The sequence below is a fragment of the Suncus etruscus genome, chromosome 6 (assembly GCF_024139225.1).
Source record: "Suncus etruscus isolate mSunEtr1 chromosome 6, mSunEtr1.pri.cur, whole genome shotgun sequence".
In the NCBI taxonomy this organism is placed as follows: domain Eukaryota; kingdom Metazoa; phylum Chordata; class Mammalia; order Eulipotyphla; family Soricidae; genus Suncus; species Suncus etruscus.
Window position 1 is genome coordinate 6,773,109 of NC_064853.1, and position 26,171 is coordinate 6,799,279.

Consider the following 26,171-nt stretch of genomic DNA (forward strand, 5'->3'; position numbering starts at 1 on the left):
CTGGAAAAAAGGGGAAATAGTAAAAGCCACTGGGAAGTTGGTGGCCCTTGCTGGGATGTCCAGCTCATGGGAGGCCAATCCCATGAGAGGCTGGCGTTGGCCCCACCTTTGTCCAACAGCCCCAGGGGAGGGATGAGGCTCTAGGAGGAAGGAGGACAGACAGACAGACAGACAGCCGGACGGGAGGCCTGCGCTTCAGGACAGGAGGTCTGGGGGATCCCCGGCGCCGGAGCACCCCGTGCACCTGCAGGCCAGGCCAGGGGGTGCGGGGGAGGCCGGGACTCGGGGGGCCGAGCCAGGCAGCGTGACGCGGGCCGGGCCGGGGCGGGGCGACCAGTGCGGCCTTGGTCATCACGTCCACCCGGAGCGCCGGTGCGGCCGGCCCGGGCCTCCCGGCCCTGCGCGCAGGTCGGGGTCCAGCTGGGGGACTCGGGGGGCGGCGGGGGGTCCCTGGGAGGTCACGCGCAGCCTCCGACTTGGGGGCCGCCTCTGGGCAGTGTCCCCGGCCCGGTTCCTGGGCATCTTCCTGGGCCCGGATCCTGGTTCCAAGCTGGGGAGACGCGTTCCAGGCTGCGGCCTGTGCGCCTGGGGAGGTGGGAGGAGACAAGGCGCGGGGATCTGGGGCAGCCCCGGGTGCAGAGCGACTTCTAGGGGCGCAGTGAGGCTTCTTGGGGGTACCCGGCCAGGCCTGTATCCCCGCAGCTGAGTGGGGGCAAATCTGGAGGGACTTTAGACAGCAGCCCCCCACCCCCGGTGATGACTTGAATGTGGATCCCCCCCTTCACCCCCAGTTTTTCTTTTTAGAACTTGGCGACACGTAAAATGGGCCCCCTAGCACGTTTAGAGTCAGTCCCTGCAGAAAAAGGAAGAAAACCTTGTTTTCTTTTCCTTTATTATTATGTTTATATTTTGGAGCATTTTGCACCACCCTCCCCTTTGGCAAAACTCTGTCCTGGTGCGGCTGTTTGTCTGTTTTCCCACCCACTCCTACCCCCATGTTAAGAAGGCAAAGGGTGAAGGTAGTCTTGGGGCCCCACGGCAAATGGGGCTGTTGAGTTGGATGTTGAAAAGATGTTTTGGGGAAGTCCCTTTGTACCTCACCCCAGCCTTGTGCTAGTGTTTCCCTTTGATTTCAATCTTCACCTTTCTTTTTTTTTTTCAATTTATTTTTTGGGGGGTGGGGATTCTGGGTCACAGAAGGCAGTGCTCAGAGTTTGGGTTCTGCACTCAGAAATTACTCCTGGTCTGCTCGGGGGATGTGGGATGGCAGAGATCAAACCTGGGTTATCTTTGAACATCTTTTTTTTTTGGGGGGGGTGGCACACCCAGCGATGCTCAGGGGTTACTCCTGGCTGTCTGCTCAGAAATAGCTCCTGGCAGGCACGGGGGACCATATGGGACACCAGGATTTGAACCAACCACCTTTGGTCCTGGATCGGCTGCTTGCAAGGCAAACGCCCTGTGCTATCTCTCCGGGCCCATCTTTGAACATCTTATCTTCCCCGGTCACTCTGGATTCCTCTTTTTTCTTTTTTTGGCCACAACCAGCTGTGTTCAGGGCTTACTCCTGGCTGTGCACTCAAGGATCATCCCTGGCAAGCTCAGGAGATGCTATGGGGTACCAGGGACCAAACCCTAGTTGCCTGCACTTACCTGCTGTGCCATTGCTCCAGTCCCTCAGATCGCACCTCAGAGGTCACCTCCTTTATCCAGCTGCTGCCAGCCATCACTGACTCTTCCCTAGTGACCTCAACTGACTCCCAGAGCTAAGCCAGCAGTTCAGGAAGAAGGGGATCTTTCTCTACACTGGCCTCACTGTTTATGAAGCTTTGACGTAATCTAGGAGATATAAAACTGATTTTATGGGGGCCAGAAGACTAGTGTAGTGGGTAAGAAGCTTGCCTTGCATGCCATGTGATCTGAGTTCAATCATTGGCGACACCTACCTAGGACCCCCCAGCCAGGCCAGGAGTGACCCCTGAGCACCAAAGGGCATAGCTCCCTTAAAAATAAAATTAAAAGATGTGGGGCTGGAGAGATAGCACAGCGGTAGGGTGTTTGCCTTGCATGCAGGACAGCAGTTCGAATCCCGGCATCCCTTATGGTCCCTGGAGCCTCCCGGGGTCAATTTCTGAGCATAGAGCCAGGAGAAGTTCCTAAGCGCTGCCAGGTGTGACCCCCCCCCCCTAAAATTTAAAGATTTATAATCTAAGTGAATTTTTAACATTGAAGTAACATTAAAGCAACATAGGGAGTTTATGGTACTTAGTTAGAAATTTCAGTAAGTCTGGATAACTGAAACCTAGCTCTGCATTCAGGAAGGGGAGTTCTAGCACCAAGCCAGAAGTAGCCCCTAAACATATATGTATATATATGTACTTATATTTATACTTATATATAAAGGCAAAATCTTAGAGGTCCCTAGATAATAGTTCAGGGGATAAGGTGCTTCTTGCATTTGATTCTAACACTTCATTAGTATCTTTACCACAGATGTGGTCACTGTATATTCGCATCTCACTACAGATGTGACCACTGAGTTGTTTGAGGGCCTTCTGAAACAGGGAACCTTGTGCAGATATGGTTTCAAAAGTAGAAAGAGGAAAAGGAGAGGCCAGGGAATCCATTGTGTTGGCATCTGGGCTCACACTCAGCTAATCCCAGTTAGTTGCCTTCAACCCATAAGGTACCCCAAGCACAGCCAGGTGTGTCTCCCCAAAACCTACAAAGAGGATCAGAGTGGAGCAGTAGGACATCAGGGTTTTTTTGCTTGCTTTTTTTTCGGTTTTGGTTTTGGTTTTGGTTTTTGCTTAGGGGTTACTTCTGGCTCTGTTCTCAGAAATTACTCTGAGCAAGCTCAAGGGACCATATGGACTGCCAGAGATCAAACCCGGGTCGGCCACATGCAAAGCAAACATTCTACCTGCTGTACTATCAGTCCCAGGGAGCACGGTTTATCTTGCACTGGGTTTGATCCCTGGACCCCAACACAAAAAACCTGGATCACAGAAGGGCCTAGAGATCTGTCACCCTTAATATTACCAGGCTCAGGGCTTACTCCTGGCTCTGTGCTCAAGGATCATTCCTGGCAGGCTTGGGGGACTATGTGGGATGCCAAGGATCATGTGAGGCCAACCCCTTAGCTGCTACATTATATGTTTCCCACATGCATTGTTGATGTGGTGGCAGGTCTCACATACTCAGCTGTGGTTGCTTGCGGCTGTCAGGAGTCCCATCAGCAGAGCCCCAGGATAGTGGTGGGTGGGGTGGGCCCCTGGCCTCTCACGTGATCTCCTGGATCCCCTAGGAAATGACGTGGCTGGTGAGGGTTTATAATCTGTGATTCCCCAGGCCCGTGTGCACCCCAGGTGATCCCCTGCCATGGCCCTGGTGAACATCAACGAGCTGCCCGAGAACATCCTCCTGGAGGTGTTCCTCCATGTGCCTGCCCGCCAGCTGCTGCTTTGCTGCCGCCCCGTCTGCAGTGTGTGGCGGGACCTCATCGACGTGGTGACCCTGTGGAAGCGCAAGTGTCTCCAGGAAGGCTTCGTCACCGAGAATGAGGACCAGCCGGTGGCTGATTGGAAAATCTTCTACTTCCTCCACAGCCTCCACAGGAACCTCCTGCAGAATCCCTGTGCTGAAGGTAAGGTGCAGAGCAGGGCCTAAAACATTCCTTCTCGCCCCTCCTGCCTTCTGCCCCCTCTTCCCTCTTTAGGTCTCAGTTCTAAGCCCTGTCCAGTCCCCAGGCGTCCTCCCTCCCTGTTGTGTACTCTGATAGCACTTTCCTTCAGCCAGAACTATTTTAGCAATCTGTCTTCTTGTCATTTCACCTGGGACACATGCTTCTTGTGTCAGGGACAGCATCTGTCACAGGACCCACCTAGCCCAGGCCCACTGGAGTCCACTGCACAGGTTGCATCTGTTCACATAAAAAGATGCAACTTGGGCCCGGAGAGATAGCACAGCGGCGTTTGCCTTGCAAGCAGCCGATCCAGGACCAAAGGTGGTTGGTTCGAATCCCGGTGTCCCATATGGTCCCCCGTGCCTGCCAGGAGCTATTTCTGAGCAGACAGCCAGGAGTAACCCCTGAGCACTGCCGGGTGTGGCCCCAAAACAAAACAAAACAAAAAAAGATGCAATTTGGGGGCCGGAGAGATAGCATGGAGGTAGGGTGTTTGCCTTTCATGCAGAAGGACGGTGGTTCGAATCCTGGCATCCCATATGGTTCCCCGAGCCTGCCAGGAGTGATTTCTGAGTGCAGAGCCAGGACTAACCCCTGAGTACTGCCAGGTGTGACCCACAAACCAAAACAAAACAAAACAAAACAAAAAACAAAACAATGCACCCTGGAGGCAATTTTTCCTGTTTTGGATTTTGTGCCACACTCAGGCAGTGTTCAGGGGTTATTCCTGGCTCAGTGCTCAGGGATCACTCCTGGTGGTGTCCCGGAGATGCAGATCAAACCCAGGTGAGTTGTGTCACAGGCAAGTGGCTTCCCTACTGTACTGTAACTCCTTCCCTTTTCTTCCCTTTTGGTTTTTGGCCACACCTAGTGACACTCACGGATTACTCCTGGTAGGCTCGGGGACCATATGGGATGAAGGGATCGAACCCAGGTTGGCCACATGTAAGGCTGTCGCTCCAGCCCCACTTTCTTTCTGTTATAAAGTATAAAGGAGGCTCCTAGGACCGTGTGATGTTATTCTGTATTGCAGAACAACCCTTGATGGGGTTGGCTGATAGAGGGATAGAGGATGAGGTCTTTATCCTCCAGCTCGGACCACCGTCTGTCACCCTGTTCAGCCGGGTTCTGAGATGAATGCGGCGGGAATAAAGCTAACAGGCAGTCAGGCTTCAGAAGATATCAGCTTTATTCCATCAATAAGGCTGAAGCCAAAAGCCCCAGAATCAGTCCCAGAGAAAAAAGCCTCTACCTTCCACAGACCCTTGCTTTTATACATGAGAATCAGGTACCACCCTAGGGTGGGAGCAGAGTCAGGTACCACCACCCAAGGGTGGGAGCAGAATGTCAGGTCACACCCTAGGGTAGGTTCAGTAACATGGAAATGTTTACATACACAACAATTCTGGTTGGCCCCAGTTTTATAGGTGGGGCATTAAAGGGTCCTGATGAACATCTTATACCAAGACCCAGAGCTGCATGACATTTGGGGCTGGCCCTGATGGCTAATATCTCAGTGCCCCAATCAGAGGCCCACAGCAGCTGAGGGACATTTAATCCACCTGTCCCAATTCCCTGCAAGGAACGCCCAGTTCAGTCTTTCCACACAACATGGCCTGGACCCAGGCCCCGCCTACCATACCCTCATCTCCTTGAGCCTCTTCTGGGTGCCTGGCACCGTCCTGGTTTCTGCTGGAGTCCTGAGTCCCATGGGGTGGAAAGCTCAGGAGGAGGAAGGGACTCCTGGTACTGGGAGTAGACTGGTGACTTGGCACAGCAGGGAGCGTACTTGTCTTGCATGTGGCTTACCTGGACTCAATCTTTGGCACCTGATATTGCCCCCTCCACGCACCTCCAGGAGTGATCCCAGAGTCCAGTCAGTTAAGTCCTGTGCTCCGCTGGGTGTGGTCCAAGAAAAAAAATAGGGTGGGGGAGTGACTTGGGAAATCTCTCCTGCTGAATGTTCCAGAAAGGCTTGTTTTTTTTTTTTTTTTTTTTTTTTTTTAGTTTTTGGGCCACACCCGTTTGATGCTCAGGGGTCACTCCTGGCTATGTGCTCAGAAATCGCCCCTGGCTTGGGGGGACCATATGGGACGCCGGGGGATCGAACCGCGGTCCTTCCTTGGCTAGCGCTTGCAAGGCAGACACCTCACCTCCAGCTCTACCTACCCGGCCCCGAAAGGCTTGTTTTCTAAGGACAAACGTATATATATATATATATATATATATATATATATATATATATATATATATATATATATATATATATATATATATATATGTGTGTGTGTGTGTTCATTTATGTTTAGGAACATACTAGAACTGTTGTGTGTTGGTTGCCCTTGCTGGTACTGGGGGAACCCAGGTCTCCCACAGTGAAACAAAGCCCGTGAGCTGCTGGTCATGGGTCTCTGGGGCTGGTCATGGGTCTCTGGGTCTGCCATACTAAAATACACACACACACACACACACACACACACACACACACACACACACACGTGCCAAAAGAGGCTGGGCCTTCCATCCAGGGACACAGGAGTGGAGCGGGCAGAGAAGCCACCTCCAGCTGTCTACACTTGCTCTTGCCAGGTGTTCTCAGAGGTCTGTGGCTTTGAACGTCCCAGACCCAAACCAAGGACTCTCTTCCTCTTCCGCTCCACACCTGACCAGTGCTCAGGGGTTACTCCTGGCTCTGCACTCAGGAATCACTCCTGGCAGGCCTGGCGGACCATGGATTGCTAGAGATCAAACCCAGGCAGGCTGTATGCAAGGCAAGTGCCCTCCCCACTGTGCTATCGCCATTGCTAGGACCCCAGTTCCTGACCTGCTTTAGCCTCTGGCAGCAGAAGGCTCTTCCCAACCCTAGGGACCAGGATATAGGAGGGAGGCCTTGCTCTGGAGGAAGGGAAACTTCCCTCCTTTTAATTCACTTTCTGAGCCACAGTCTGGGAAGTGGAATCAGGCATAGATTTGGGAGGGAAGCATTCTGAAAGCTATGTACAGACCCTACTTGGGGGCCTGGCTCAAGGCCCCAATTGGCCTGTTTCCTAGAGGGTCTGGACTCGTGGAAGATTGATGACAATGGAGGAGACGAGTGGAAGGTGGAGACATTGCCCGGTGAACATGGAAGAAACATTCCCAGCAGCGGAGTCACAAAATACTTTGTCACATCCTATGAGTAAGACACTCAAGGACCTCCAAACAGGACTCAGCTTGGGGGTCGGGGTCACAGGGGACAGAATGGGGTGCTCTGGTAGAGGCTGGATACCCATGGGTGGGAGGGCAGACCTACCCAGAAGCTGGGGCAAGGGAGCTTTAAACCACGGTGGATGCACAGATGGGGCCCCAGAAGTCCTCGCCAAAGGTCAGGGGTCGTGGGCCATGCCAGGTCCACTGGGGGCTGCCATGCTCTGCTCCCCTTCCACTCCCCCAGGATGTGCCTCAAGTCACAGCTGGTGGACCTTAAAGCCAAAGGCTACTGGGACAAGCTCCTGGACCACTACCGGCCAGACATTGTGGTGAAGGACTGGTAAGGGTGGGCACCTGTTCTTGGGGGGGGAGGCTACCTCAGTGCAGAGACACGCCTCTGCTCCAGTCTTTGAACAGTCCCCAACTGTCCATTCTGAGGATTCTGGGGTATCTGCTACCCTAGGGCAGGGCCCAGCTGAGCTTGGTGCTGGCCCTGTGACCAGGCCATTCTCTGGGGACAAGGCCCTGGGTGGTGCTCCCCTAGGCAGCCTTTGTCTGCCCGCTCTTGGGGTACAGGGAGATACACAGTGCCTGGAGCCCAGCCTGAGCCCCCACCACCCCACAGGTTCGCACCCCGAGCTGATTGTGGCTGCACATACCACCTACATGTGCATCTGACCTCAGCAGACTTCATCACCCTGGCGTCCTTCGAGCCTCCGCCTGTGGTATTTCCCCAGTGGAATGATGCCACGTGGACGGAGGTGAGTCCCCCACCAAGCCACCAATAGCCCCTGCTCTCCCAGAAGGGTCCGGTTATGCCCCCTCCAGGATGAATGGGCCCTTGGCTCTGTCCCTACCTTAGCCTCTCAGTCACTGATTTCTCCCCCTTACATCCCTAGATCTCCCATACTTTCTCGGACTACCCTCCCGGCGTGCGCTATGTCCTCTTCCAGCACGGGGGCCAGGACACCCAGTTCTGGGCTGGCTGGTACGGGCCTCGAGTCACCAACAGCAGCGTCACCGTCAGCCCAACCAGAAGGACCCCGAACCCAGCCCCCAAGAGCACAACTTGACCCACAGCCTACTGGGACTTCCAGCTCACTGGGCAATTATGCTGGAATAAACATTTTCCATAGAACTTGTCTGGGCCAGGGGTTGGTGGTGGGGTGGTGGGGTGATGGGGCTGCCCTGAACCGCACACCCTTAGGCTCACTTGCCGCTGACCCTCTTGCTCCAGGGAGCACAAGCACAGCTCAGCCATAAAGCTCCTATATTGAAACAACTCAAAGCACAGTGTTGGGAGACAGACAGTGTTGGCCGGCAAACCCCAGAAGGCTGAGAAACAGGGTCCTCCTGGTAAAGTCCTCGATATGGGACCTGGGGCCCAGGGAGAGTCTTAATGGGGGGGGACGACACTGTAGAGTCTGATTCCTTGGATGTTGTGATAGGGTTTGGTTATTCAATAGTTCCCAAAAGGGAAAGGCAAACCCCATATCCCCTATCCAGCAAGGATAGGGAAAGCTGTTGAGTTAAATTAATCTGTAGTAAAAAATCCACAGAGTTAGAGTGGTGGTACAAGTGGTAGGGTGTGCCTAGCACACTAACTTAGGACAGACCACGGTTCATTCCTCAGTGTCCCATGTAGTTCCCCCAGGCCAAGAGCAATTTCTTTTTGTTTTGTTTTGTTTTGTTTTTTGGGCCACACCCATTTGATGCTCAGGGGTTACTCCTGGCTAAGTGCTCAGAAATTGCCCCTGGCTTGGGGGGACCATATGGCACACCTTGGTCCTTCCTTGGCTAGCGCTTGCAAGGCAAACACCTTACTTCTAGAGCCACCTCTCCGGCCCCGCCAAGAGCAATTTCTGAGTGCATAGCCAGGAGTAATTCTGAGGGTCACCAGGTATAGCCCAAAAACCAAACCAAACCAAACCAAAACAAACAAAAAAAAAATCCACAGAGATATGAGGGTAAAAAGAGGCAAGAAACTCGTATATTTAGTTTTCTGCTTCCCTTATATTGTATTCACAGATCTACTATATTGTTATCCATATTGATAACCTTAATGCTTTATATCTGAAAGAAAAAGAATCCAATTAAATAGCTAAACATTGGGGCCAGCGAGGTGGCACTAGAGATAAGGTGTCTGCCTTGCAAGTGCTAGCCAAGGAAAGATTGAGACCGCGGTTCAATCCCCCAGCGTCCCATATGGTCCCCCCAAGCCAGGGGCAATTTTTTTTGGGGGGGGGCCACACCGGGTGGTGCTCAGGTGTTACTCCTGGCTGTCTGCTCAGAAATAGCTTCTGGGGCCGGGCGGTGGCGCTGGAGGTAAGGTGCCTGCCTTGCCTGCGCTAGCCTAGGACGGACCGTGGTTCGATCCCCCGGCATCCCATATGGTCCCCCAAGAAGCCAGGAGCAACTTCTGAGCGCATAGCCAGGAGTAACCCCTGAGCCTCACAGGGTGTGGCCCAAAAACCAAAAACAAAAAAAAAAAGAAATAGCTCCTGGCTGGTACGGGGGACCATATGGGACACCGGGATTCGAACCAACCATCTTTGGTCCTGGATTGGCTGCTTGCAAGGCAAATGCCTCTGTACTATCTCTCCGGACCCGTTAGGGGCAATTTCTGAGTGCTTAGCGAGGACAAGCCAACTGCTCCACTCCAGGATCTTGCAAGCCTACAGCAAAAAGTTGCTTTCTCAGTTACCTACCTCCTATTCCTCTCTAGGGAAAGGGGGAGAGGAAAAAGCAAGCAGAGAAAACAGATATAAAAGAGAACTGATACAAAGAACTCTATATATCTCACATTTACCCCTTCTTTAGTATAAAAAAGTTTAAAACAACATGGAAAATGAGAAATGGGCCCTAAAATGACAAGATAAATGTAAGCTAAACAACAAGCAGCAGTTTGCATTGCTGCACCAAATGGAAAAATGCTGAGAAACTTTTAGGCCTGAAAACAAGGTGTCCAAATCCAGAAACGAGTCAAGAACCAGCTACAAATTCCAATGAAGATTATTTCACAATCCCCAGAGTTTATGCTGAAAGGTTCTGGATCGGTTGCTTGCAAGGCAAACGCTCTTCCTCTGTGCTATCTCTCTGGCCCCTGAAAGGTTCTTAGAAGAGTGTCACTACTCGGATTACTCCTGTCTATGCGCTCAGAAATTGCTCCTGGCTTGGGGGACCATATGGGATGCTGGGGGATCGAACTGTGGTCCATCCTAGGTTAGCGCATGCAAGTCAAACGCCCTACCACTTGTGCAACCGCTCTTTTTTTTGTTTTGTTTTGTTTGTTTTTGTTTTTTGGCCTCACCGGCGTGCTCAGGGGTTACTCCTGGCTGTCTGCTCAGAAATAGCTCCTGGCAGGCACGGGGGACCATATGGGACACAGGGATTCGAACCAACCACCTTTGGTCCTGGATCGGCTGCTTGCAAGGCAAACGCCTCTGTGCTATCTCTCCGGGCCCTTTTTTTTTTCACTCTCCCCACCAATCTTGTCTTTTTTTTTTTTTTGGTTTTTGGGCCACACCCAGTGACGCTCAGGGGTTACTCCTGGTTATGCGCTCAGAAGTTGCTCCTGGCTTGGGGACCATATGGGACACCGGGGGATCGAACCGCTGTCCGTCCAAGGCTAGCGCAGGCAAGGCAAGCACCTTACCTCTAGCACCACTGCCCGGCCCCCCAATCTTGTCTTTTTAACTCAGGGTTTAACTGTGATCAATTGAAGTCTTCTAGAGGAAATTCCACATAAGTTTGTAGTTTTTCTTTTTTTTCTTTTTCTTTTTTTAGGTTTTTGGGCCACACCCGACAGTGCTCAGGGGTTACTCCTGGCTGTCTGCTCAGAAATAGCTCCTGGCAGGCACGGGGGACCATATGGGACACCGGGATTCGAACCAACCACCTTTGGTCCTGGATCGGCTGCTTGCAAGGCAAACGCTGCTGTGCTATCTCTCCGGGCCCAAGTTTATAGTTTTTCAATTTGCTTGCCATCAATAGCAAAGTGTTTCAAATGTATTATCACCACTAGTGTTAATTTCCACATATATATTTTCTTCAAAAAATCTCATTTAGTGTTGCAGAAGTTGCAATAATCTATGTCATCATCTCTCAACTCTAAAAAAATACATTAAGACTGTTAATGTATTTATACATTATATAAATAATATAATTTATATTATTATTAGAGATAGCACAGCGGTGTTTGTCTTGCAAGCAGCCGATCCAGGACCAAAGGTGGTTGGTTTGAATCCCGGTGTCCCATATGGTCCACCTTGCTTGCCAGGAGCTTTTTCTGAGCAGACAGCCAGTAGTAACCCTTGAGCACCGCTGGGTTTGGCCCAAAAACCAAAAACAACAACAACAACAAAAAAAGTGTCAAGTTTGGACTATTCTACAATATGCAATATGAATTCATGTAGCATGAGTTTCTCAAATTTTGTAGTCCAGTGAAGGCAGGTTCCACTCTCTCCTGTTCTGTCCCAGGGTGTTGGGAATGGTCACTATTAACAGTCTCACTCAAGCTGCTGAGGTTTCAGCAAAGTGACTGTTGTTGTAAGTCTCTCAAGTGGTTTGTATTTAATCAGAAGGAGAGTTTGCAGTCACAGGTGTCCAAGCCTTGTCATTTGTGGTTTCCCGATTTCTGACAAGGTGCAGTTGGACCCAGAATTTCTTGGCAGAGTTATCATTTGTAAAAACGTAAGCATATCCTCTCCCTCTAATGAGAAGATAACCGAGCATTTGATTTATCAATAACCTTAATCCAAATAGGGTGTGGAATGTTTCCTGCTTCTGCATGTCTTCTTTAAAATGCCTGTCAGCTGCAGTGTAAGATTCTCCTTGGGGTAAATTCAAGTACTTTAATGAAAATAAAGTCAATGACAAAAGGTCAGTCGGTTGCAAACCTCTTTTTCTGTATTTTTTTTATTTTTATTTTTGATTTTTGGGTCATACCCGGTAGTGCTCAAGGGTTACTCCTCCTCTATGCTCAGAAATCGCTCCTGGCAGGCTCGGGGGACCATATGGGATGCCGGGATTTGAACCACCAACCTTTTGCATGCAAGTCAAACACCTTACCTCCATGCTATCTGTCCAGCCCCTCTTTTTCTGTATTTTAGTAGTTGAGTTTTTAAAGTTCTGTGAATCCTTTCCATAGTGGCTTGCCCACAACAGTTACAGGGTATTCCTTTTATATACTTAATTTGTCACTCCTTACTTAAGAATTCAAAAGTTTTACTGATGTAGATGGGTCCATTATCAGTTTTAATGGAATATGGAATTTCTTTTTTTTTTTTTTTTTTTTTGGTTTTTGGGCCACACTCGGCGATGCTCAGGGGTTACTCCTAACTCTCTGCTCAGAAATAGCTCCTGGCAGGCACGGGGGACCATATGGGACACCGGGATTCGAACCAACCACCTTTGGTCCTGGATCGGCTGCTTGCAAGGCAAACACCGCTGCGCTATCTCTCCGGGCCTGGAATATGGAATTTCTATTTCAGAAAAACACTGCAGTAAAAAGTAGAAACTTCTGGGGCCGGAGTAAAGCATTTGCCTTGCACATGGCTGACTTAGGACGGACTGCGGTTCGATCCCCCGGCATCCTATATGGTCCCCCAAGTCAGGGGCAATTTCTGAGTCCATAGCCAAGAGTAACTACTGAGCATCACCGGGTGTGGCCCAAAACCCAAAAAAGAAAAAGAAAAGAAAAGAAACTTCTTTAGCTCTCTGCAAAGACATAGGTATTACCCATATAAATCAGAAATAAGTGTCCACAATCACAGGGAGATATGGGGCTTGTTTGTTTTTTGTTTGTTTGTTTGAAAAAAGTCTGTATAAGTAACATCCACCTGCCAAAATTCAGTAGTCTGTAAACTTCTAGGATTTGCTCTGGCGACATTAGTTTTTTTATTTAGAGGTGCATATATGGTGCATTTTTCTACAAATTGCCATGGAATATAATAATTCGCATGTAGACGGTAGGCATTAGTATGAAGAGCTTAACTTTCTTCAGAAGGTGTTTTAAATATAGCCATTACCAATGGATCAGCAATCTTATTCCCTTGAGCCATTGGTCCTAGAAGTCCTGAATGTGCTGCAATATGGGTTATGAAGATGGACTCATGGGGCCGGAGAGATAGCATGGAGGCAGGGCGTTTGCCTTGTATGCAGAAGGATGGTAGTTCGAATCCGGCATCCCAGATGGTTCCCCGAGCCTGCCAGGAGCGATTTCTAAGTATAGACCCAGGAGTAATCCCTGAGCACTGCCAGGTATGGCCCAAAAACCAAAAACCAAAAAAAAAAAAAAAAAAAAAAAGATGGGCTCAGCCATTTCTGGAGAATATACTGTAATTGTTTAAGTAAATTCTGTATGGTTTGGGTTATTTGCATTGAGAGGGAAGCTGTGATTATTCCAGGGAATAGGCCCACAACATACCCAGAATCGCTTACAATATTACATGGTCCTGTTATGTGGGAGAGCAAATAAATCAGGATGGCTAATTTCACCTGTTCTGCAAACTTGTAATTAGAAAAACTGTTGTTTTTGTCACTCCATAAGGCTGAGGCTAAATGCTAATTTCACCTGGAGAGGCAGATCAGTCCACTTCTGGAGGGATCTATGGAAGGTTACAAAGGGGTTGTCTGAGGGATGTAGAGAGACAGATTTAGAAGGAAATGGCTGGAGGAAGAGGAAACAGGTTGAAAGGCTGGATGGCTGAAATAGGCTGCTTAAAAGGTTTAAGCTTAGGGGCCTGAGAGACAGCATGAGGTAAAGCATTTGTTTGCCTTGCATGCAGAAGGACAGTGGTTGGAATCCCGGCACCCCAAATGGTCCCCCGAGTCTGCCAGGAGGGATTTCTGAGTGTAGAGTCAGGAGTAACCCCTGAGCACTGCCAGGTAAGACCCACAAACAGAAAAACAAAACAAAACAAAAAAGGGTTTAAGCTTAGAAGCTACTCTTGATGGCCAGGACCTTGAATAAACCTAATGTCTCCTGAAACTTCATGACTGCTGTGGATCATTTCCTCGAGGCTACCCTGAATCCTGAGACCGGCCAGCAGACGGATGGCCCAGGCCGGCAGACAAAGGTCTCACCATCCATTCATCACCATCCAGGACTCTATAATTAATATGTATTTCTACACTTTTCAGTGAATCTCCAGAAATTCTTCCCTTCCTGGAAGAAGACCCATCTATCTAAAACACCTGGGCATCTGGTATTGGAAATGACTGAATAATTGAAAATATAACAAACGGGGCCAGAGAGATAGAATGGAGGTAAGGCGTTTGCCTTGTATGCAGGATGGTGGTTCGAATCCCAGCATCCCATATGGTCCCCCTAGCCTGCCAGGAGCGATTTCTGAGCATAAAGCCAGGAATAACCCCTGAGTGCCCTTGGGTGTGACCTAAAAATAAAAAACAACAACAAAAACAAACAAACAAAAAAACAAATGTGTGTGTGTGTTTTTTTTTGTTTTTTGTTTTTTTGGGGCCACATCCGGCGTTGCTCAGGGGTTACTCCTGGCTGTCTGCTCAGAAATAGCTCCTGGCAGGCACGGGGGACCATATGGGACACCGGGATTCGAACCAACCACCTTTGGTCCTGGATCAGCTGCTTGCAAGGCAAACACCGAAGTGCTATCTCTCCAGGCCCTCAATTTCTTATTTAAATACTGGCAGGATTATTGTGTCTGGATCAAAACCCAGCAAAGAAACTGTTCTGAGCCCTGCTTTAATGATAAGGGCAGAAATCAGTTCTTGGGGCCAAAGAGATAGCATGGAGGTAAGGCGTTTGCCTTTCATGCAGAAGGTTATTGGTTCAAATCCTGGCGTCCCATATGGTCCCTCGTGCCTGCCAGAAGCAATTTCTGAGCATGGAGCCAGGAGTAATCCCTGAGCACTGCTGGGTGTGACCCAAAAACCACACACACACAAAAATCAGTTCTAAATTGGGCATCATAGTGTTTGTTATGTAAATATACCCATTCTAAAGATCCAGACAGAGTTAGGGTTAAATTCTCTGGGAATATAATTTCCAAGGCTCCACTACCAGAGTTTGCAGGGCTGAGATACTTTATGCTACAGAATTTCCTTAAACTGGACCAGCAAGCATTATTATTGATGGGAGGGATCCCTGATTTTGTGGGCCTGGGACTGGCCCCTGCTCTAGTTTCTCTGCATAGCAGGTATGGGCCCCAGGGGAGCAGACTTTATAAGGAATCAGAATTTCTTTTGATTTGACCTGGCTTTCCACAATGGAAGCAACTATTTTGTCTCCTCCCGTGGTAATGATCAAAATAATTCACTAAGGAGAAACAATCTATAGCCCAGTGATGACCCTTTGTGCTCTTAGGGCAAAATCCTGGCTTCCTGATTGTGTTTTGTCCCCTCTGGGAAAGGGTCTGGGTACCCTTTGTTGATGTGAAAGACTTTACAGAGTTTATGGAGGTTGGGAGTTCGGTTATATGTGGCAAATTCCGACATGCTTTGAGCAAATCATTAATATCCGTTGTATCAATCAGAGGCAGCAAAATTGCCTTACATTTTTCATTAGCATTGTGTTAAGCCAAGTTCTTTTCAAGAAATGTTCTCATATTCAGGTCTTTCACTCATAATTTGAGTGTATGCTGTAACCTCCCTATAAGAACCATATCTGACTCAAAATTGCCGTGGGTAATTTTGAGGAAATTCCCTGAATATTCATTAATTGAATCTATTTTTTCCCAGGTGCATAAAGCTATATATTTAACAATGTTCAATACAGTCCATGGTAAAGCAGATTTGCCCATGAATAGTCGAATATTGATTCTCACCCATAAACATTTCTTATAAGGTCACTCCAGCAACTTGTTTTCTAGTATTATCAGGGCAATAAAGCTTGGTTTTAACTCTTTTTGCATAAAACATTTCCCACTCAACACACTGAGGTGTGGTTGGCCTCATATTCACTATTGTTTGGAATCATGGAGAATCCAAGCTGATTTTTTTACACCAATACTTTAATAACTCCACACAATATGGTGATATTGGACCGAATTCTGTATAGGACTTTTTAAACTGAGTTACTTCGCCCATCACAAGAGGTTCATAGACTGAGTCATTTACCCCAGATAAAGGGACTGGACCTTGGTTGACAAGATTACTTCGACAAGGGCTTTGTGGCATGGCTGATGGATTTGGTGATTCATTCTCTGCTTCAGAACCAGATTGCATATTAATTATCATGCCATCATTAATAGAATTGGGGTTCACCTGCGGATTTAGTACAGGTGGTGTGCGCTAGTGGTTGATATAGGAGGAGAACTATGTTTTTCTAACCCTTTAGCTTGGGCCCAAGTCTGCATAGGATAAAGGCTTTTATTTTCTATAGTGGGAAGTGATTCACTATTCTTAATTTTTGTGTGTGTGTGGGGGTTTGGGCCACACTCGGCAGTGGTCAGGGGTTACTCCTGGCTATCTGCTCAGAAATAGCTCCTGGCAGGCACGGGGGAACATAGGGGATGCCGGGATTTGAACCAATCACTTTAGCTCCTGGATCGGCTGCTTGCAGGGCAAATGCCGCTGTGCTATCTCCCTGGCCCCTCTTTTTTTGGTCACTCCCGGCAGCACTCAAGGGTTAATCCTGACTCCACGCTCAGAAATCACCCCTGGCAGGTTCAGGGGACCCTATGGGATGCTGGGATTCAAACCACCATCCTTCTGCATGGGAAGCAAACGCCCTACCTCCATGCTATCTCTCTGGCCCCTATTCTTATTCTTTTTATCCCTTAATAGCTCAAAAGGATGATATTTTCCAATATTCAAACTCCAGCAATAATCAAGGATAGGGGCCGGTGAGGTGGCGCTAGAGGTAAGGTGTCTGCCTTACAAGCGCTAACCAAGGATCAGGACCATGGTTTGATCCCCGGCGTCCCATATGGTCCCCCAAGCCAGGGGCAATTTCTGAGCGCTTACCCAGGGTAACCCCTGAGCATCATAAGGGTGTGGCCCAAAAAAACAAACAAACAAAAAATTAAGGATATATGCAGGACAGGAGAAGTAGCAATGTAATTATATAATTTCATTGGCAATGCAGACCACAGCCAACCTAAAGCCAAAAGGTAACACAAAAACGAACCCAATCTGTTTGAAACAAGATGGCATAATCCACACATTTAACCACATCAGTCATCAGAGAAGAATTGAGGGGATTTTCCAAAGAACTATTTCACTCACAGTTGCTGAGGGCTGAGTTGCAGTCTGTCCACGTGCCAGATGAATCAAGGTGATGATCTCTGGGTGTTGGGTTAAAGTTTGGTTATCCCACAGATCCCAAAAGGGAAAGTGAATTCCCATTTCCCTATCTGGCAAGGACAGGGAAAGCAGTTCCAACCCTACAGATCTGCAGTAAATAATCCACACAGGTATGAGAGTAAAAAGATGCAAGAAACTTGAACACAAACAGTTCACCAGCAAGCCAGTCACTCCAATTCCGGAGCTTGCAAGCCTGCAACAAAAAGCTTCACTTCCTCAGCTACCTGCCTCCAAACTGTGCCCCTCCCCAAAGTGGGGAAGGGGAAAAAGCAGGCAGAGGAAACAGATACACAAAAGAAATATTACAAAGACCTCTATATACCTCACAGCCCCTTCTCACTGTCCCCATTCACTTCCCCAGCCAGCTTCTCAGCAGCCCACAGGCGAGAGTAAATCAGGTACTCAGCAGGACAGGGGGTAGGAGGGGCTCCACGAACTTAGCACAGGTCTGGGTTCTCTTCCACAAAGTCCACAGCCCTGTGGGTCCAACCCACAAGTATGAAACTGAATATCCCTCGTCACCGACAGGTGAAGGCCAAAATCAAACCCAAACAGTGTCTACAGAGAGCCTGGAGCCTGCTGAAATCAAGGGGGTCTATCTGGAGATATTGGGCTTTCAAAGAACAAAAAGGCAGTAAGGAGCAACCAAAGATAGCACAGTGGTAGGGCGCTTGCCTTGCACGTGGCAAAACCAAGACAGATGGTGGTTCAATTCCCAACATCCCATATGGTCCTCCATGCATGCTAGGAGTGATTATTGAGCACAGAGCCAAGAGTAACCCCTGAGCACCTCCAGGTATGGCCCAAACCAAAAAAAAAAAAAAGGTGTAGTCCAGTCAAATGTGCCATAGTGATAGACATGCTGGGATTGAAGGGAGCTTTTTCACCCCAACCAGAGCCTGCAGGAGAGCTCTTCAGAGGCCCCTTTTAAGAGCGAGGGTCCCTGATTGAGGTGGTTCAAGTCACTCCCTTCTCTGCCATTGCTCCAGAGGCTCCCAGAACAGACACTGGGCTGGCCACCTAATGGTACAAGCAGCAGGAAAGGTCACATCTGGCTGATCACCCTGAGTGTGGAGGACAGGCCTGGTCAGGGGGCATATCCCTGGGCCTGGGGTGGGAAGGAAAGCCAGATGGAGATTTTTTTCACTGTCAGTCAACTCCAGACATCCCTGGCCTCCAAGAAGCTCAGGCTGGCTGGACCTGTTTTGGGAGCTGAATTGGGTGAGCCGTGAAGTGGTGGGATGGATTTGGGGTTTCAGGGAGCACTACCCTATCCCACCCCCATCCACCTCCATGCCATGGCCAGCTCCCCAAGGCTTGGAGAACACATCAAGCCCCCACACCACCTTGAACTGCTCCAGCCCATCCCTCGTCTTAAAAGGAAACCGAGTTCTGATCAGATCCACCGTGCTTTGTGAGGCCCAATAAAAGCAGCCCATGTAGTGGACTCCTTCAGCCAGAATTGCTTTATTAATCTGTCTCCTTGTCATTTCACCAGAACCACACTCCTTGTCTTAGGGACTTAACAAATGGCAGCTGTCACAGGACCCACCTAGCCCAGACCCAGAGTCCATTACACGGCCTGCATCTGTCCACTTAAAAGATGTAATGAGGGGGCCAGAGAGATAGCACAGCGGTAGAGTGTTAGCCTTGCAATCAGCTGATCCTGGAAGGATGGTGGTTGGGGGCAGGGGGCGGAGAGATAGCATGGAGGTAGGGCAGTTGCTTTGCATGCAGAAGGTTGGTGGTTCGAATCCATCCCATATGGTCTCCCAAGCCTGCCAGGAGCGATTTCTGAGTGTAGAGCCAGGAGTAACCCAAACGCTGCTGGGTGTGATCCAAAAACCAAAAGAAAAAAAGATGTAATGGGAGCTGGAATGACATTGGACAGACCCAGGTTCTATTCCCAGCATACCAGAGCCTGCCAGAAATGATTTGAGCACACAGCCAGGAGTAACCCCTGAACGTCACCAGTTATGGCCCTGAAGATCAAAGAGGGAACCTTCCAGACAACAAAGTTATGAAATACTTTCTCGCATCCTATGAGTAAGACACTCAGGTCTCCAAACAGGACTCAGCTTTGGTGGTCGGCAGCAGGCAGCCCTACCCAGAAACTGGGGCAAGGGGCTTTAAACTGTGGTTGATGCATAGAAGGGGACCCAGAGCGCCCAGCCAAGGGTCAGGGGTCACGTGCCATGCCAGGTCCACCGGGGGCTGCCACTGTCCTGCTCTCCCACCATCCTCCAGGTTTTGCCTCAAGTCACAGCTGGGGGACCTCAAAGCCAAAGGCTACTGGGACGAGCTGGTAGACCACTAACAGCCAGACATCATGGTGAAGGACTGGTAAAGTGGACACCCGCTGTCGGGGGCAGGGGCAGTCCCAGTGCAGGAAAGCCCCTTGCTCCAGCCTCTGAACATCCCCAACTGTCCATTCTGAGGGTTCTGGGGTATCTGAGCTTGGTCCTGGCTCCATGACCAGCACAAGGCCACTCTCTGGGGACAGAGCGCCATGTGATTTGCTTGTCTGCCTGCTCTCGAGGCATAGAGAGATACAGTGCCTGGAGCCCAGCATGAGCTCCCCACCTTCCCACACCACAGATTCGCGCCCCTCACTGATTGCAGCTGCACCTACTGTCTTCACGTGAAACTGACCTCAGCCAACTTCATCACCTTGGCATCCTTCAAGCCTTGGCCTGTAAAGATTCCCCAGTGGAAAGATGCCAATTGTACAGAAGTCAGACCCCCGCACCCTCAGGCCACTGACAGACCCTGCTCTCCCAGGAGGGTCCAGTTTTGCCCCTCCAGGTTGCATGGGCCCCTGGCTCTGTCCCTACCTCCCCACCTGGGCCTTCTGGTTTCTTCTTCTTGCACCCTTAGGTTTCCCACACTTTCTTGGACTACCCTCCCGGTGTGCGCTACATCCTCTTCCAGCACGGGGCCCAGGACATCCTATTCTGAGCAGGCTGGTACGGGCCCCGCATCACCAATAGCAGCGTCACCATCAGCCCCACTAGAATGGCCCCAAACCCAGCTTCCAAGGGCAGGGTTTGTGCTTGTTTCAGCAGCACATACACCAAGCGCAGGCTTTGATCCTCCTGTGGTCCCCACCGGGGACCTGGCCAAGGCTCTCAGGCAAGCACACAGGCCACTGGGACTTCCTGCTCATCGGGCAATTGTATAGTACTAAACATTTTCAGTAGCACTTGCTTGGGCCAGGGGCTGGTAGCGGGGGCGAGGGGGCTGCCTTGATCCGTACACCCTTAGGCTCACTTGCCGCTGACCCTCTCGCTCCAGGGAGCACCAGCCTGGCTCAGTCCATAGAGCTCCTTTATTAAAACAATTCATAGCGCAGTATTGGGAGACAAACAGTGTTGGCCGGCAAACTCAGGAAGGCTGAGAAATCGGGGTCCCAGCACCCCACAGGGCCCTCCTGGGAAAAGGCCTTGGTGCGGGCCCCGGGCCCTGAGTGGTGCGTTGTGGCGGCTGGGCAGTACAGTCCAGACACAAAGGCAGTAAGAGCACTTGGAATCGGGGGTCCCGTGGCTCCGCCCTGGCAGAGGCCCTCAGAGGGGACAGACGAGGCAACAGTGGGGAACAGGCACCCTCAGCTGCTTTTTTGAGCTCGTTCTTCCACATAGAGCTGCATCTAAAGGACAAGAACGGACGTTTGGATGTGGAGGCTGGAGTAGACAGCTGGAGATGGGAAGATATGAGGTGTCTAGGCTCCCCCCCCCCCCCCCGCCGCCCTCCCACCCCCCGCTGGGCCCCTCTGAGACTCTGCGGGTCCAGCCTCAGCAACTTACCTTTAAAATGTCTGAAGTCATGGTTTTCAGGGGGATTAGCCGGGGGTCATGCATGTGGACATCCTGCTCGTCAGCCAGGATCCAGGGGAAGTCCTGGGGGGGTGGGGGACAAGGGGACAGCAGAAGGGACTAGTCCTTAGACTAGATGGGGCTGCACATTTGGAAACTGTCGGGCCAGAACTCACTCTCTTCCTTCTCTCTCTCTCTGGATGGATGGATACACATACAGACTCTTACACAGAGCTCTATCCCTCAGTGCAGAGTGAGTGGCCATGGATAGAGCCAATGACAGGTGGCCTGGGGGAGCCAACAGGCGAGTGAGCACCCCCTGCCCCCACAAAGCCTAGAGCCCATTTCTCAGTGCCTCCCATAACGTGGCCCACACACAGCCCCCAGACCCCTGTACCAGCCTATCGTCTGCTCACTTTGATGACCTGGATCTTCTCCATGTTCCGGGTGGCAGCTTCCCGCGTGTGCACCAAGACTGTAAATGTGCACCCTGGGGGGGGGACATCAAGACAGGCCCCTCAACATCCCCATTCACTTCCCCAGCCAGCTCATCAGCAGCCCACAGGTGAGCCTAAATCAGACACTCAGTAGGTCAGAGGGCAGGAGGGGCTCCAAATCAGCAGAGCTCAGAGGTTACTCCTGACTCTACACACAAAAATCGCTCCTGACCATATGAGATTCCGGAAATGGAACCCAGGTCTGTCTTGGGTCAGCCGCATGCAAGACAAACACCCTACTACTGTGCTATCGCTCTGGCTCCACAAGGGTTCTCTCCCACAAAGTCCCCCAGATTTGGCGGGTCCAACCCACAAGTATGAAACTGGAGCATCCCTCAGCACCGCCAGATGAGGGCCAAAAGCAAACCCAAAAGGAATCTCCAGAGAGCTTGGAGTCAGTTGAAGTCAAGGGGGACTTTCTGGAAATATTGGGCTTTCAGCGAACAAAAAGATAGGCAGGAAAAAAACAAAAACAAAGCTGGGGCCAGTGCTAATACGTCAGGCAGTGCATTTGCCTTGCAAATGGCTGACCGGATTCGATCTCCAGCATCCCTTATGGTCTCCCAGACCTGCCAGGAGTAATCTGTGAGTGCAGAGCCAGCGGTAACCTCTGAATGCTGCCAGCATGACCCAAAAAAACAAAAATAAAATAAAGCTGGGGCTGGAGCAATAGCACAGTGAGTAGGGTGTTTGCCTTGCTTGATGCCAACTGAAATTCAATCCTCAGCATCCTATATGGTCCCTTAATTTCTGAGCACAGAGCCAGGAGGAACCCTTGAGCCTCTCAGATGTAGCTAAAAAACAAAAAAACAAACAAAAAAAAAAAAGACAAAGCTGTGTGCATCCAAACAGGGTCCTGAGATTCAACCAAACCAAGGGTGCCACCAATGGCACACCCAGGGCAAGGGGACAGGAGCGAGACTGGGGTGCTCACCTGGGGGATTATGGTCCAGAACTGCATCGCAAACGCTGATCTTCAGGATAAATGCTCGGAGCAGCTGTTCCACGTGTGACAGCAGCGAGTCGGAACTGGGGAGGGGGGCAGTAGTCACCCTATGCCCTCCGCCCCCTGTACCCCTCAGCTCAGAGCCAGGAGGCCTCTTCCACCTGATCATCCAACCCAGACTAGGCTGGGCGAGAGGCAGAAAGTGCTCCTGAGGTGGTTCATGCACAGCCCACACACTCTTCACACCTCGGACCCAGCCAGGAAGCAAGGTGGGGTCTGATTTGGGTACCCAGACACGCCTGAGCAAGGCAGACAGTTAATGCAACCCAAATCCAGAGGCTGAAGCGATAGCACAGCGGTAAAGCATTTGCTCTGCACACAGCCAACACAGAATAGAAGGTGGTTCGAATCCTGACATCCCATATGGTCCCCTGAGACTGTCAGGAGCAACTTCTGAGCCTAGACCCAGAAGTAACCCCTGAGAGCACCCGGGTGTGACCCAAGACCAAAAAAACAAAACAAACAAACAAACAAAAAAAAAAACTGCCTAGATCAAGACCCAACACCTGCCATTGAACACTGGACTGGGAAGCTATGCCTTGGACTGAATTGGACTCTGACACCTGTGCAAAGGTTGCAACCAGCCATGTGTGGTGGGACGAGGGATGGGGCTCTGTCAGCTGGGTGACAGGCCATCAGTGGGGGGTAGGACTGTCAGCTGGCCCTGACTGGGGGGAGGAACCAGGAAGACCAGGCAGCTCACTTGATGGACAGCAAGGGAGGCTGGGTGATCTCAAAGACGAATTTCTCCACTGGGCGATGCTCTTTGTCCAAAATCACCACCACCACCTTCTCCACATCATTCTGCAAGGAGAGGCTCTAAGAGTCAGGGGCACTCCCCTCGGCCCTCCCCAGCATCCCTGCAGCCTCCATGGTGGTGGTGGAGGGAAGGAGATGTTCAGAAGGCAGACTCAGGATAGCAGCATACTCCTGACAGGACTGTGCCCAGAAATGAGGTCCACGGGGGACCCCACAGTGTCTATAAGCAAAGGTGGATGAAGCTGGAATGGCAGTGACGGCAGCGTGGAACCCAGAAGTCTCTGAGGCGGAGAGAAGCCAATCTGCCAGCCAAGGTGAACTTGGTGCCCTCAGCCCAGACATGCCCCGCTGCCCAGCACTGGCCAGTGATGAGGGGGTGATGGGTAGGGTGGCTGGCACCTCACCTTCTCCAGCAGTGGCTTGACGCAATGCAGCGTGTCTTGGATGTATTGGTTCAGCTCTGGATGACAGGACATCTGCACATAAGCAATAGCTGTGAAGCACCGCCCACGGGAACCACCTGCCACCTCAGCCCCAGGGGTTCCCAGGGGAACCTGGCCAGGAAGACCAATGTCCCCAGATGGGAGCAGGATGGAGAGACATGTGTGAATAGGCAATAATTCACAGTGCAGAGCACATGCTCTGTGTGCGCAAACTCTGGGTTCAATCAACCCCTGGCTCTAAATGATCTCCCCAACACTGGCAGGAACAACTCCCAAATCATCAACTGGGAGAGTCACCCAGAGTTCTACCAGTGTGGCCCAAGATAATAATCTATTTATTTTAGTTTTGGGGCCAGACATGGTGATGCTCTGGATGATTCCTGCCTCTGTATTCAAATATCACTTTTTGGCAGTGCTCACGAGGATCTTATGGGATGCTGACGACCGAACCCCAATTAGAAGTATGCAAGGCAAGCACCCTACCTTTCTTTCTGGTCCCTAAATAAATTTAATACAACCATGGAGCCTGGGATTGGTCCAGTGGCAAAGCTCTCATACAGAAGGTTTCTTATGATCCGGAAAACCACAATTAATAAATATAACCATGAGGGTATGCCTCATCTGAGGGATAAATCTTTCAGCAATGGAGACTCCAATATAGAAGAACAACGGTGGCGAGGCAGGCCACTGGGAAGGCAGCAATCAGGCCAGTGAAGGAGTGGGCTGGCCAGGAGATGGAAGCCTTTGAAAACGATAGCACAGCGGGTAGAGTGCTTGCCTTGCACACAGCTGACCCAGATTCCATTCCTAGCATCCCATCTGGTGCCAGGAGTAATTCTTGAGCACAGAGTAGCCAGGAGTAAACCCTGAGCACCACCAGGTGTGGCCCAAAAGTAAAAAATAAATAAATAAATAAATAAATAAATAAATAAATAAATAAATAAATAAATAAATAAAAGGGCCGCAGCAATAGCACAGCGGTAGGGCATTTACCTTGCATACAGTCAAATCCAAGATGGATGGTGGTTCGAATCCCAGGCCCAGCATCCCATAGGGTCCCCCTGAGCCTGCCAGGAGTGGATATCTTTGGGTCACACTCAGCAGCGTCAGAAATCGCTCCTGGCAGGCTCAAAGGGGTGGGGGGCGCGCTATGGGATGCCGGGATTCGAACCATCGTCTTTCTACATGCAAAGGCAAACACCCTACCTCCATGCTATCTCTCCGACCCCCAGGAGCAGACTTCTGAGCGCAGACCTAGGAGTGAGCCCCTGAGCGCCACCTGCTGTGCCCCAAAAACAATAAACAAAGAAAATGCATCCTTGCAGCATCCTAGATGATGCAGGCCCTGCGGGGGGTGGGAGGGAGGGAGGGAGGCGAGGCAATGCAATGCAATGCAAGGTGGGGGTGGTGGGGTTGACTCACCTGGACCGGCACGTTGTACTTCTTGCGCTTCTGGAAGATGCCCACCGGGTAGACCTCCCGCACGTAGAGGATCAGGTGCACCGCCACCTCCAGGAACTCGCACAGCACGTCGGCCACCACTGCGGAGGAGAGAGAGGCCGGGGCGTTAGCTCCAGGCCTGGCCCCCCAAGCCCGCCAGCCCGTCCCCCAGCTCCAGCTCCAGGGATGGGGATCACCCCGCTCCTACCTACCCTGGCCGAAGTTGAGGTCCTGCCGCGTCAGCGTGGTCATCCTTCCCGCCGACCTGGGGACGGGGCAGGGGTGAGGCCCGGGCTGCACTCGGACCCAGGGCCTGTCTTTGGGGGGCGGGCAGCGGGAGATCACACAATCCCCGGTCCGAACCTCCCCCCCGGGTCGACCCGGGTTCGACCCCCGGTGCGGGGAAGACGCCGCCGAGGCGCGCGACACTTGCGCCTCCCGCTCAACCCGCAGTTCCGGCGCGGGCTACTGACGTCAGAGGCGCGACGCCGGGCCCTAGCCCTCATTGGCCACGCCCACCAACAAAATAGCCAATCGGGTGGGTTGTAGGTGTGGTTGATCTTAGAGGCGGGGCGTATCTAGGGCGGGGCGTTGTTAGGGCGGGGCTTCATCCGTGCCCAGGATTGCTCCAAGTGGTTCCCTGGAGCATCTCCTGGAGTAAGCCTTGAGGGGCCTAAGAGATAGCATGGAGGCAAGGCGTTTTGCCTTGCATGCAGAAGGACGGTGGTTCGAATCCTGGCATCCTATATATTTCCCCCTCGAGCCTGCCAGGAGAGATTTCTGAGCGTAGAGCTAGAGACATTGGGAGACTATGTGATTCTGGTAAATATTAATATTGATTTAAAGTTAATATTAAAAAGCATTACTAGTAGGGTCGGAGTGATAGTACAGCCTCCGGTAGAGAGTTTGTGTTAAATGCAGTCGACCCAGGTTCGATCCCTGGCATCCCATATAATTTCCCCAAGACCACCAGGAGTGAGTGATTCCTGTGCTCGATACCATCGATAACCCCTAAGCACCGCCAGATGTGGCCCCAAGACAAACAAACAAAAATAT

At 50.9% G+C, this 26,171-nt stretch overlaps 2 protein-coding genes across 3 annotated transcripts; one reads left to right on the forward strand and one right to left on the reverse strand.

Annotated features, from left to right (window-relative positions):
• Positions 1 to 336: 336 nt before the first annotated feature.
• Positions 337 to 7,947, forward strand: LOC126011570 (F-box only protein 6-like). Of its 2 annotated transcripts, none has more exons than XM_049775389.1 (6): positions 337 to 408; positions 3,352 to 3,646; positions 6,737 to 6,863; positions 7,119 to 7,214; positions 7,500 to 7,635; positions 7,774 to 7,947. In XM_049775389.1, exons 2-6 carry the CDS (start codon positions 3,382 to 3,384, stop codon positions 7,945 to 7,947), a joined length of 798 nt encoding a protein of 265 aa, XP_049631346.1. In that variant the 5' UTR covers positions 337 to 408; positions 3,352 to 3,381. The 2 variants fall into 2 exon arrangements, with proteins under 2 accessions (XP_049631346.1, XP_049631347.1); XM_049775390.1 differs by lacking the exon at positions 337 to 408 and adding an exon at positions 2,953 to 2,968.
• Positions 7,948 to 20,468: 12,521 nt separating this feature from the next.
• Positions 20,469 to 25,586, reverse strand: MAD2L2 (mitotic arrest deficient 2 like 2). Its single transcript, XM_049775395.1, has 9 exons — positions 25,443 to 25,586; positions 25,328 to 25,387; positions 25,098 to 25,216; positions 23,637 to 23,708; positions 23,177 to 23,277; positions 22,402 to 22,496; positions 21,387 to 21,460; positions 20,962 to 21,054; positions 20,469 to 20,804 (listed from the first exon to the last, which is right to left on the reverse strand). Exons 2-9 carry the CDS (start codon positions 25,365 to 25,367, stop codon positions 20,763 to 20,765), a joined length of 636 nt encoding a protein of 211 aa, XP_049631352.1. The 5' UTR covers positions 25,368 to 25,387; positions 25,443 to 25,586; the 3' UTR covers positions 20,469 to 20,762.
• Between the last annotated feature and the right edge of the window lie 585 nt (positions 25,587 to 26,171).